This window comes from Toxorhynchites rutilus, chromosome 3, assembly GCF_029784135.1.
Source record: "Toxorhynchites rutilus septentrionalis strain SRP chromosome 3, ASM2978413v1, whole genome shotgun sequence".
NCBI lineage: Eukaryota > Metazoa > Arthropoda > Insecta > Diptera > Culicidae > Toxorhynchites > Toxorhynchites rutilus.
This window is the reverse complement of record NC_073746.1, coordinates 81,481,518-81,494,506: the sequence shown is the minus strand read 5'-3', so window position 1 is coordinate 81,494,506 and position 12,989 is coordinate 81,481,518. Positions and strand designations below refer to the sequence as shown.

General features: G+C 36.1%; 1 protein-coding gene across 1 annotated transcript in view; it reads right to left on the bottom strand.

Annotated features, from left to right (window-relative positions):
• Window positions 1-10,500, bottom strand: part of LOC129779247 (protein Wnt-4) — a 44,064-nt gene extending 33,564 nt beyond the window's left edge. Inside the window, exon 1 of the mRNA XM_055786633.1 lies at window positions 9,531-10,500. Coding sequence (XP_055642608.1) covers window positions 9,531-9,628 — 98 coding nt within the window. The 5' untranslated portion in view covers window positions 9,629-10,500. The remainder of the gene's footprint in view (window positions 1-9,530) is intronic.
• Window positions 10,501-12,989: the final 2,489 nt, after the last annotated feature.

The window sequence follows — 12,989 nt, the reverse complement described above, 5'->3', positions numbered from 1 at the left end:
TCAATAAACGAATCATGTTATCTGATTGGACGCAAATTTTTCAAATATGTTATTGATATTTTTATACTATAGTAGTTATTAGTAGAATTATTCTCATACGCACAACATCTAGTAAAAATACATAACACTTCGCATAATGAGGCTTGGTTTTGATTGGGGTGACATATTTTTTCGGGGTCGAATCCACAGAAGTTACCCCTTCAACAGCAGCATGTGTTAGGGGGGGGGGGGGGAGGCGATCTGGCGTAGTGGTAACATCCATGCCTCTCACGCTGAAGGTCACGAGTTCAATTCTCACTCCCGACATTCTTCCAAAAAATGGAAGTACAAGTGACGAACCAGCCAAATGAGTTCAAAATATGTTGAAAAAATGATATGGGGGGTATTCTGAGAGTCAAGTCGGTTTAAGTGACATTTTTCCCTTCGGAGTTATATGACAAATCTCACCCAATTCTAAGAGTCGAGTGACTCGGAAGTACAATGAGAAATGAAAAGAGTTCATTGCACCTGGCATTTTTTTAATTAGTCCGATTCTCAGAATACAAACACGTGCGCAAATGGACTGTCACGTCGTGAATAGACCCCAAGGTCTATTAGCATTAGTAAACAGAATATTGTAAGTCATTATCCACCATTGGCCATTTTTCCCCCAAACAGCAATGTTTTTTCTATTCGAATCAATCGCTGGAATTGAAAAAAATGTAATTGGTTGTATCTAGAACACGGCCGCATATTTCCGACGTAGAACTACGAAATTATATTATGGAATCCCCTTGTTTACCATATCGAATATTATTTTAGAATGCATCGAAATTTTTGTAATACATTATGTTCTTCGTTACAAATCAATTTGATGAACGTCCTTTTACGATTGAAATGACGAATTCCCAGACTTCTCAGTACAAAGCGAGTACGAAAGTACTCCACGCCAAAAATTACCCCCGACTTGCATGTATTTGCAAAGCGTATTCCCCCAGGCACATTAATTTTGAAGTCCGTGTTAGGGAAACACAGTGGGTACAGAAATACCCCCGAATTGCATGTATATTTGCAAAGCGGATTTCCACAGGTACATGGAGTCTGTGTTGGGGAAACCGTAAATCGGCCCAATCAAAACTTGGCAGTTAGGCTGATGTCACATTAGGCGGATTCGCCGCCGCGGATTCCGCGAGTAAAACCACAGCGGAAGATCTACAGTGTATTGTGAATGAGCCATGTCACACAGAGCGGGGCGGTTTTGAAAGCGGATTTATATCGAGAAAAAAACCGTCGCGATATCCGCGGCGGCGAGTCCGCCTAATGTGACATCAGCCTTAGGGCGTTTAGATAACGCTTAACATTTCACAGTTATTCAATTGTGCATCTCATGAAAAATAACATTTTATTCATTGTGATAAACGCGCAGAAATCCTATCACTTGATACAAACATCTTTCCGATCTGTTAAGGAATTTTCGAGTTATAAGCGTTCGAAACACAGGCAGGGTTAGCACACGAATAGGCAGAAAAAATGTATGGGAAAATAGGAAGTTCTTCCAGTTTTCATGAATTTAAACCGTTTAGAAATTAGTGAATTGTAATGTATATCATATCAAACAAATCTTAGAGAATTTCCAATTCGATTGGTATGCAAATCATGAGAATCTGTTCACAGTGAAAATAGTTATTAACGTTAACTTTATTTCATAAAAACGTGACCTGTTTTCTGATTTGGCACCCTTCCTGAAAGACGTAGTTCTACGTCAAAAAACCTCCCATGGAATATGTGGACAGTCGTCTGATGATTTATCGAAGATATCAGATCGAATGAATTATATTTCACGAGAAATTCCTCAACTACGATGCGCACAAAACATCAACCGAGAGCTACAGAGAGAGCGGATTCTGTTTTTTATTTATATTTTGCCATAGGTAAGCTCTACCGGAGTACAGGGTGATTCAACAGTCATGAAACTCTTCAAACATAAGGTGACTAACAACACGGCATCAATAGTCAATGACCACCTTCCCTTCTCTGAGTTTACCCACATTATTCGTATGTGTCATTTTATTGAGATTATTTTTGGAATGGTTTGAAAAATCATAAGTGATAACTATTTGAACGGCGTAATACCGAAAGAGATCAAAACCGAGTTGCAAGAAAGTCATTCTTGTAATTACGTCTGCTAGTAATCGACTAAATAAACTTGTTAGTTATTCACAAATCAAGATCTTCGTTCGGGACGTTCGGTGATTTGTTTTTGACGTAGGACTACTTCTTTGATTTCTATACCGGGGTGTAAGTTCAAAGTTTCGAAAACGAAAACGTTATGCCGAAGACCGAGATTTTGAACAATTCATTCGAAAGATAAAATGTCTACGCGTTATATACTTGTTACTTTTTGATCAAAAAACTTGTTTCAATAGCCTTAAAATTGCTTTCGAAAAATTGGCTATTGAAATCGCCAATCGGTATATAAGCGAGCGCCGCTCGGAACACCATTCAGTTATAATTGAACGGCGATTGGAGCATGTTGTCACTGTTGTGGTGAAGCTAACATCCTTCATCATGAAAGCGCTGATGAACGGTGTCACCAAGAGCCTGTTTGTGCACCTTAGGCGAGAAGGGAATCCATCAGGAGGAGTGTGATGCCACAGAGAAGGCGACCAAGGAAGTAACAGCATCGAAAATTGGTTCCGCTTAGGCATCGGAGCAGCCGCCACACACGCATACACGCGCGCAACTCTTTTCGTTTGGTTGTTATCGAGCAATCGAGAAGAATTCGGAAAGATGTCATCGTTGCTGCAAAATAATCTGCCAGCTCCCTTTGGAATTGAAAATTACATTCAAGCAAAAGAGTTTATTTTAATGTTTTTTTATTCATATAATACTGTGATCAAATGCATTTCGTTTTGTAATTTTTCAATTAAGTGTAATTAACAGGAAAGCTTCTGGAGATTATTCTTCCCCATCAATAGCATATTTTCGTATCCAATATTGGATGCATAAAACCTTGTGTCTCCAACGTAACGCTCTCGTTTTCGAAGTCCCCCAAATATTCATTTATTCATTCATTCAGAATGGATTTCAAGTCAACTTCAAACAAATGATCACTAAATAAACGATAGTCCTACGTCAACTTTGCGGTTATACCACATATATAACCCACTTCCTGTTTTTTGAGTAGAACTACGTCTTTCATTTATAAATAGGGGTGTAAGTTCAAAGTTTCGAAAACGAGAGGTGCAAGGTTTTAAGCGATAATAGCTATTTGCCGGCAAAACTAAGTGGTACAATAATCACTTCATTCGAAAGATAAAATATCTAAGAGTTATATGCTTATTACTTGTTGACCCGAAATTCGTTTCTATAGCTTAGAATGGTGCTCTCTGACCAATCATATTTCTATTTTGCTACCGTTTTGAACGAAACCTCTAGCGAAAAACGACCTATAAATAACAGTTTTAATTTTTCTTTTCAATTCAATTCAGATTTTGTTAATTTCTTTTCTTTTATATTGAAGTACCAAAAAATCCTTTTTTCCGAGCATTTACCTAATCTCATTTTACTTGTGTCTGTATCAGTTTCCTTATCTAGCTTCACGTCAGTGACAATGATAAGATTACTAAGTATGGGGCTGAATCATCAACAGGGTGCGCTGGAATGATCAATCTGGTTAAGTTAATGTTAAGTGAATACAATGGTGCGGAAGCTCTTTCGGGTTTCGTATATCGTTGGTTTTCATACCATTAGGTGCAGAGTGTTTGAGTACCATTGAAATGGGTTGTAAGCGTTGTTGATTTTATACGTTGTCAACGATATACAGGGTGGCCCATAAGTAACGCAACCGATTTGCACAAAAAAAGTTATAAAAAATTATTAAAAAAATGTCTCACGATACAAAATCTTTATTCACGAACAAACAAAAAATCGCCTGTGGCGACAGTAAATGTCCAGAAGGAGGGATACATACTGGAAATGAGGACACACATCTCGTTATATCGGCTACAAATACAGCCCACCTCTAGTTTTTTTTATTAATTGACAAATTCCATCCTTTGGTCACAGGTACTTCGCAATATAGCATGATTTTTGTATGATAAATTGAGAAAAAATGTATCAGCGAGATGACTATCAGGTTCAGCGCTTTTGTGTTGCAATTTGATGACTACAAGACGATTTGCTTGTAGGGGAGATGGGGATAAAACGGACATGTTAAGAAGAACTTCAATTATATCTCTAGAAACTGATGTTTCCCAAAACTTTGATGCAGTTTCTTATATTGTTTCAATATACTGTTTTTCTACGTAATTGGTCAAATATTTTACAAAAAAGTGTTTTTCAATGTTTTTTACTAAAAATAAAACAGACCGAAAAGAACAACATTTTTTTCGATGCGGGTATAATGGAAATGTAGTGATGGTAATATGGACAGGTTTGTAACATATGAAGCGTGGGGGTTTATCGATTGCGAGAGGAATAATGTTATTCAACCAAGGTCTGAACTCATCACGAATGTCCCTTAAGTGATGAAAAAATCGAATTAATCCACCTAGAAGTGATATCGTGCTTTTCAGTAGTATAAACGGACAAACCCTCAACTATTCTGCTTTTGGTTCCAGCCAGCTTCTAAACAGTCCACATTTGACGATTTGATTTCTGTTTATAGACGCAGGGCATTCATTAGGAATAGATTAAACAGACTTTTCACAGTTCATCTCACTCCCACTGGCAACTGTCCGTTTTACCCCACCAGTACAATTATTTCAATAATTGAATTTTTTCCACTCAAAAATAAATTTACTTTTCCGTACATACCTAATATCGCTTCTCTGTTAACTCACAAACCGAAATATAACCATCAGCGAATTGAATTTTGGTATAAAACCACTCAAAATGCTTAATATCGAAGCAGCTAAAATGACATCCTCACGCGGAATCATGTATTATTTTCGGTTTTTGTTTCCCTTTTCATCAAAGTGGGATCAGTATTCATTGCCATAGGGTGGCTTAAATATTATAGAATAACATATAGAAGGTGTTCTCATTCACAGAAATCGGAAATTCAAAATGTAACTATACAAATCAACACCCTGTCCATATTATTTACCCCCAATGTCCGTATTACCCGCGGTTCCCCTATATGGAACATGGATACGTTTCAACTTTTGTGATTTGTGAAACAGCTGATAAGGCTGAGAGCACCGTGGAATCACCTGTTTTAGTTCGAAAATGAATGGGACAATTTGTGAATGATATTATTATGCAGAATTTCGAAATCGGGATAAATGCCAGCAGATGTGCACCCGTAGTCGAGTGGTTAGCGTCTCTCATTATCATGCCGGGTGTTCGGGTTCGATTCCCGTTCTGGCCGGGGGATTTTTCGTCAGAGAAATTTCCTTCGACTTGCACTATGGTCACGCGTATTCTAGAGCTTACACCTCGGAATACATTCAAGGTGTGTTATTTGGCTAAATATTCTAGTCTAGAAATTTTTAAAAAATCAGAATTTGTTCCCTTCATATTTCTGTAGTTTAGGCATACAAGAATATACCCTAGAAAGGACTTATCGAAAATCCTATTATTTACCGAGTTAGAGCCATTTTAGTGATGCGGTATTCAACCTGGTACGGCCAAAACAATGAACTTCAAATGCGTTTTTCTCGAAACCAGTTTTTTTCAAACTGGCGTACACGATATCTCAAGTTCTACTGAACCGATTCATGTCAAATTCATATAGGTACAATCTGCAGGCATCTCTCTATCGCATGAACCTCAAAAAAATAATTTTTTTTAAATTTTACTATTTTCAAAAAATTGGGAAACGTAAGATGAAACGTTTTGAACCGTATTTTGTTTTTCAAACTGCCACCATTTTGTCAAATATGATGATTTTGACTTGTCCGAGGTTCATGTGACAGCGACATCATTTCTGATTCAGAATCTGTTCGATTTTATTGTTTTAGATAACCAGAAGGGCTGGAATCGTGTTCGCCATGACACAACTTTTTTTTGAATCCCCTCAATTCATCAGCTCTCAACTATTCTAGTTATGAATGTTTTTCCTCCGTTCAATTTTTGTTTTATTGTTAAAAGATCTTTGTTTTATTTTTATGGAGCTCGAAAAAACGTCCGAAATTCGTGTCTCTACACTAGAATACCCCCTTAAGAAATCGCAACTAAGTATTATTAAATAACGCTAGTTAATGCATACGTTGAGACGGCAAAAGCTCCACAGGGAACGTTAACACCATTCAATAAGAAGCCAGCAGATGTTGCCAGAACGTGTAAATGATATCAACTACGAGGAGAATTTTATGCAGTTGCCGAGACACAAATATTTCATAAATAAGGACAAGTTTGCGGTAAATGACCATTTCAAACGCAAGAAGCTGTTGAAATTCGCTTCTAAGTACCCGTTTAGCTGGTTATGTGGTTATTGAGGTGGTCGATGAAAATAAAAAATATATCGAATACCTTCTTTGAAAAAACTAAATTGATCTGTATGGAATTTGAGTTAAATGATCTTTTTGATTGCGAAAAAATCCAAAACTAGGCAATTTATATTGCTTATGGTCTGCTCATCAAAACAATAAAGAAGTTCAATAACTCTGTCAAAAATTAAATTATTCTTTTTTCTTCAAAAAACGAAAAATATGTGCATGAAAACAAATAAAAAAAAGGTTTTTGATTCGATTATATGGTCGGTTTTCAGTCAGACCAAAATGAATAACAAAATAAGAAGAAATTAGTTAATTGTAGCAAACAGTCAAGAATTTCTTGACCTAGATTCTACATCTATCAGATCATACTTATGTTGCAAATAGCCTTATTATTGCTTATGGTCTGCTCATCAAACTAAGCTGAGGTACACCGGGGCAAGTTGAAACACAGGGTAAGTTGAAACGGAAGCCATAACTTTTACTATAAATGATGGATTTACGTGATATATTTTATCAGTAAACATTACCTTATATCAAACTTTAAAAAATATCAAAATCATTGAAAAAAAATATCATGAAAACTAAGATTAAGATTAAACATTTGTTTTTAGAATTCTGGAAAAATAGATATAAATAGCCCTTACAATTTCTAACTAGTCACCCATGCATCGGAATATGGGCGCTTTTACAGAGAAAAAGTTCTTCCAACAACAACTTTTTCATGTTTTTATTTGAAAAATTACTATTAATGTTTAACTTTATTAAACGCGAGAATTTTCACACAAAAATGTTACGAGGAAAACATTTTTTTTTCAGGAGTTTATATACAAAAATTCCTTATATTCTAGAAACTATAAAAGACTTTATAGTTTTGTCGAATGTTTTATATTGCTATCTTGACTTTAAACAAAATTAGGGTTAGTTGTAATTTTTTCAAAGAAAACATGAAAAAGTTGTTGTTAGAAAAACTTTTTTCCCTGTAAATGTGCCCATCTTTCATTGTATGGATGACTTGTTGGAAATTGTTAGGGTGATTCATATGTTTTTTGGAATTTTAATTTTTTCTAAAATTTTATTTTTGAGAAAAATGAATTTTTATTTTTAAAACAATTTAAGAAAAAAATTGGAACTTTTTTAAATGAAAATTCAAATAATTTCCTACATTTCATCCTTCGACCTGAATTTTTTAGGTATTATAGTTTTTGAGTTATAATTTTTTTCTAAAAAATCAAGAGTTTTTTTGGCTCTCTAATTAGTAGTCTAATTCTTTTTAGAATATTTCAAGTATGTAAAGTTGCCTAAAAAACCAATGTGTTTACACCCACAACGTTTTACTGCTATCTTAGATGGTGCTGCCAACTCCTAAGACGGGTTGGCATGAAATTCGTCATATACTTCTCAGACAATTCATAGTTATAGAAAATTGTATCGAATATTTATTATATCTTATTCAGACAGAGTGGACCAAGTGCCAGAGGGTGATAAATTGTGATTACCAAATTTTTCATGGTCGGTTTCAAATCCAACCGTGGTCTTTCATTGACTACAGGTACTCTTTTTCAAAATCTCGCTAACCCTTTCGTCGTTGAACATATTTTTTTTTGCAGAAAATCAAGTATTGTACATAAAAATACATACTAATCGATTATTTTTGGTAATAAAATACTGTTTCATGCCATAAAACCGGTTTTTTTAGGTGTAGTGAGGGAAATTCTACTGAATAAATGATATGATTTTATCATATCATAGTTCATTCGTAGAGGACCATGTTTCTAAATAATATGTTTTTGTTCAGTCAGAGTGGACTAAGAACACATAGTTCAGTCAGTCGTAAAACCCTCTTGATCGATTCTAAGAAGGTTCTTTTTTGTGATAATACCATACGACCTTGCTAAAGAGTCACTATGAGCTGTAGAAGAATATTGGAAGCTACTTAAACAACACAGCTTTGAACTTTGAGTTCGATTTACTCGAAATAATTATTGTGTTACCTAGTCCGGTTTGTCTGAATACCGGCAATATACAGGATTCGATTATATACAGTGAAAAGAAATCGAAGACTGGATATAATCGAGTCCCCCCTGTATAAGAAGTAGCCACAAAAGAATGCAGAAACGATGTCTTAGACTTCGTGCACATATTACGTAATGTAGAAAATCCGGTTTTTGAAACTACGACTCATCAGGAGTTTTTGGGTGACCAAAAAGTCAGGATTCATTAAGAAAGGTCTGAAATATGACCATATACGTAAAATTACCAAATTCCAAAAGTTATCAGTACTGATCAACCATTATATCGAGTTAAAACAGGTTCAATACGCATACTCACTTGAACAAACGTCAGGAAAATCTCAGTTGATTGAAAACGGACAAAGTATAGGTCAGTCAAATGAGGATTATTCGGAATTCCACTTTTTTTGATAAGCCGAGACAGCTTGAGTGGGCGGATCGATAACTTTGAAGACAAAATCCACACAAAAACAAACCGAAATATATAAACAAATTGATTAAGAAACTAAAATCATTGTTTTCCTGAAAATTCCTTTTTGTTAATATCGAAGAGGTTTGAAGCCTTAAAGTTTATGTGTCTGCAGCATGAAAAAGGAAATTTTAGATGTTTGTCAATGGAAGGCCACGGAATCAAACCCGCGGTCGTGTGTTTAGCAAGCGGACGCGCAATTAGCCACTCCTTACCATGAATTACATATTACCTCAATTATCACGATGCATTATTTTACTTTAGTTGAATAGGTGCATATTCTTTTGATGTTTTGTTAACATAACAATTAGGAGTCATGTCATCGCGTTGTAAGTGAAATTAAGATACGTAAACCGATGTAGTCTTAATACGATTCAAAATCTAAGCGTCAAAGTGCATCAAAGTTGACTTCAACCGATATAACGCCTTCTGTACCAATCCAACAAAAAATATCTCTTATACCGTAAATAACTCTAACTTAAACTTAAAAAAATGTGATCCAATGGAATCATTTGAACACGTACGTACGTATATTGTACTGAAATGGCGTTACTGCTTGTACTTTAGCGTTTCCCTAACATTTCCCTACATTTACTCCAAGTCAATATCAGAAATCTGCGAGCCACTTACCTATTAGAGCTAACCACGTCATTGCACTCACTAATGCACCAAATAACACTGAACAACAGCACACTGTATGCGAGCATCTTCCTCTCGGATCCTTCCATAAGCTTCGATTAGATTTTCGCCAAAATTCACCTCCAATGCACACACGTTGACAATTGAGTGGTGTAACCTTCCACGTAATTTTTTTTTCTTCGTCGACCCCACAAATCGGTACAATTAGCAGAAACAACTTTTACTGAACCGTCGCTCCGAAAATCTGACTATTCGCGACCGTTCGCCAGCAGTGAATAAAATTCTCTGGGCGAGATTGTCATGCCGCCAATGATCGCGTAATAGCATGATTATTGCCGTTGAATTCATATCCGATGCCCGTGTGTAGCATAAGCATAATCGCACTCAACATATTTTGAAACACTGCTGTCGGGCGGAGCTCTCGGAAGGTTTTTTTTTGGCTTGAGTGTTTGAATGTTCGTTTATTTCTAACTATTCGAAATATCGAAAGCATTCGGATATTTCTTGATTACATTCCTCACTACCGTCCATCATGATTATTTCTAGTGGTATTCACACGGAAACGATGCGGAATTTGTTGGCAGTTGGCAGAACCTGTAAGTCATCCAAGAAGTGCGACTTTGTTACTTTTTCACTTCATTTACGCTAAAACCACTCACATAAATCTTCGTTCCTTTATTTACTTCGAACACATATGCTGTGGAATTATCTTTCTAAATATCTGTGGATAATTTCGCACTATTCGAGCAACCGGTTCTGACGTTTCACGTGTGGATGAAATTTCACTTTTACTTTCCCGCGGGTGTTCACATATTCAAAGATCCGAAGGAAAACACCACACCACGCTCGCGATTCACCTGCCGGAAGTACACCCCCTTACTGGTGTACAACGGAAGGATTTCTAACACTTGCAGTAGGGCGACCCGTTCTCGCTGAGACCGTTGCTTGTTACCGTCTGATGTCCATGTGAATGAGCATGTGAGTGCATCGGTACAACACAGACGGCGCAATTTTCGAAATGAGAAAAAAAATACACAAAACACGAAAAGCAGCGGGAAAATATTGCCGCTACAAGAGCTCGTAAAAAGCTGCTACAAAAATGCTAAACGTGCGCGCGCTACGTCAGGCTCCATACCGTTTGGGTGGCTTTATGTGTGATGACGCTGGGAAATCACATCTTTCGGCTAGACACTGCGACACTGCGACGAGATGGGAGATGACATCTCCGAGTTGAGCGGTGTTGCGCAGGCTGGTTGTGCCGAGATGTTGCAGATGATGTTTGTCACATCGCTCCGTAAGTGCCAGGGAGCATGCTCAACAGGTACTGCAATAGGTCGAAAGGTTTCCGTAGGTGAGGTAATTCACAGGTTAGAGTGCTCTTTGTGGCTTTACATTAGCGTGTGTGTGGGGAATGGCCACTGAGTTGTCAAAATCTTCTCAGTGAAGCTGGTTTTATGAAAAATTTGAAGCCTACGTTTGGTATGAAAAGCAAATCTATTTTACAAGTCTCTATAGAAGTGTCGTGCCCGCTTACAAAAAGAATCATTTGTAATATGATAGAGATGGCGATAAGGTGAATGTGATTTATTGATTCATATTACATGTTCATTGACAATTAGTTCGCTCAGTATGTAGTTAAATATAACGTTTTTTTTGGTCTCTAATGTTTTGAATTGAATCTTCATTCAAATTGAACTTATTTCTTCGCACTTAGGCGACATAAACTAAATGCCTACATACAATACTAATACATGACTTTGAATGTCAGTTTGACATTTTCAGTAGAACCCTGATTATTCGCGCGATCATCGCGGATAACGCAATAAAAGACTCAAAATGAAGAGCAAAAATAGAAAAAAAAAATACAGTAAAACCTGTTTTGTGCGATTTTTTTGTACGATTTTTCTGGTACGGTAAAGTACGGTAAAAAAGAAGCATAATTGACGAAGTTATCGTCCAATTAGTATTTTCGATGTTTTTCAGCATCTCAGAACGAAAAAAGCATATTTGCGTCTAAATTATCCACTTCTCAAGTTATTCCCATCCTTCCATCAAATGCTCTAAGTTGCGCATGACATGATTTCTAATAGCAACAAGTTTCGACACGCAACCAAAAGCACAATACAGCTACGCGCAACCGAAAAGGCAAATTGTCCCATCGCAAAGCAAGGAACAAAAGGTAATCGATCGATGAACGGAGCGGACTTGAGTTATTTTTTTGGGGAAACATTTTTTATGCGGTCCCTATCTACCACACAAAAAAGTTTTTTTTTCAAATTGTGCACAAAACACGATTTTTTAAAGCTGCTGGTGAAGTAGTGTGATTTTTTAATGCGGTCCCTATCCCCCGCACAAAAAAACGTTTACCTGTATTTCTATATTTCATTAATACAGAATATGTTTCATTAATGCTTTATCAATACACAAATAATTGAACTAACCTTCTGCAAGATCGTGTAAGATAGTCAGATAATGTGAATTTCTACTTTCTACAATCGTAACAGCATTTTTTGAATGACAATAAATTTCTAAATAATCATGAAGTCCAAAATGTAGAGTCTGTGTGAATCGGCACAGGGGCCCTGCCGTGCCTAACAAAAACAGCACAAAAATTCCACAACGGACATCCCTACACATTTAATACATTTTGAGTGGCACTTACCTTTCAAGGAAATTGTCATTGTTCATTTACATTGTTTGTTTTATAGAGACCTCAAATTCGAAGTTTCATTAGTTTCTAGCCTTGACAAAGACAATTGGATATTTAGCTTTGAGAAAGGCTGGGGTTAGGGGAATCACATTTCTCGAATATGTTCGCGTAATACTAAAAGTCACAAAATTATATGAAGAAATTTAGTTCGCCTCGAATAATATGAAAATTAATTTCCGTTATCAGAAAAATATAATTAGCTGAAAAGACTTAAATGAAGTAATAATATAAAATTGTGATGCAAATCTATGATATAATTAAAAGAGGCTTATGGTTGACTAGATAAGAATAAAATTAGCAATGGGATTAGCAATGTAAACTTATTTTTAAAGATCAGTTATGAGTACAATTTATATAGTTGAGCAGATATAAAAATGAAATTCTAATACATAAATGTGGAGCAAATACACTCGACTAAAAAATTAGAGGAACAGAATGCGAGGTGGGAAATTTTAAGTGATTTTTGACATGGCTGTATCTTCGTGAAAAATTAACGCAAATCGATGGAGGGCGCATCATTTTGAAGCTACAGGGTATTTTTTTATTCAAACTGAAATATCTCTGTGTGAGAAGGTCTTACAGGAACGTTGTTGGAACCAAAAAAAAGCTGATTGATGAGGTTAATTGGATTTGCTGTTGAGTCGGTTGGCAAAAAATTGGGTTAGTCCAGAATATTCTTTAAAAAATAAAGAAAAATCGATTTTCCATTTCTTGCCGAAATTGTTGCCCACTACACCTAT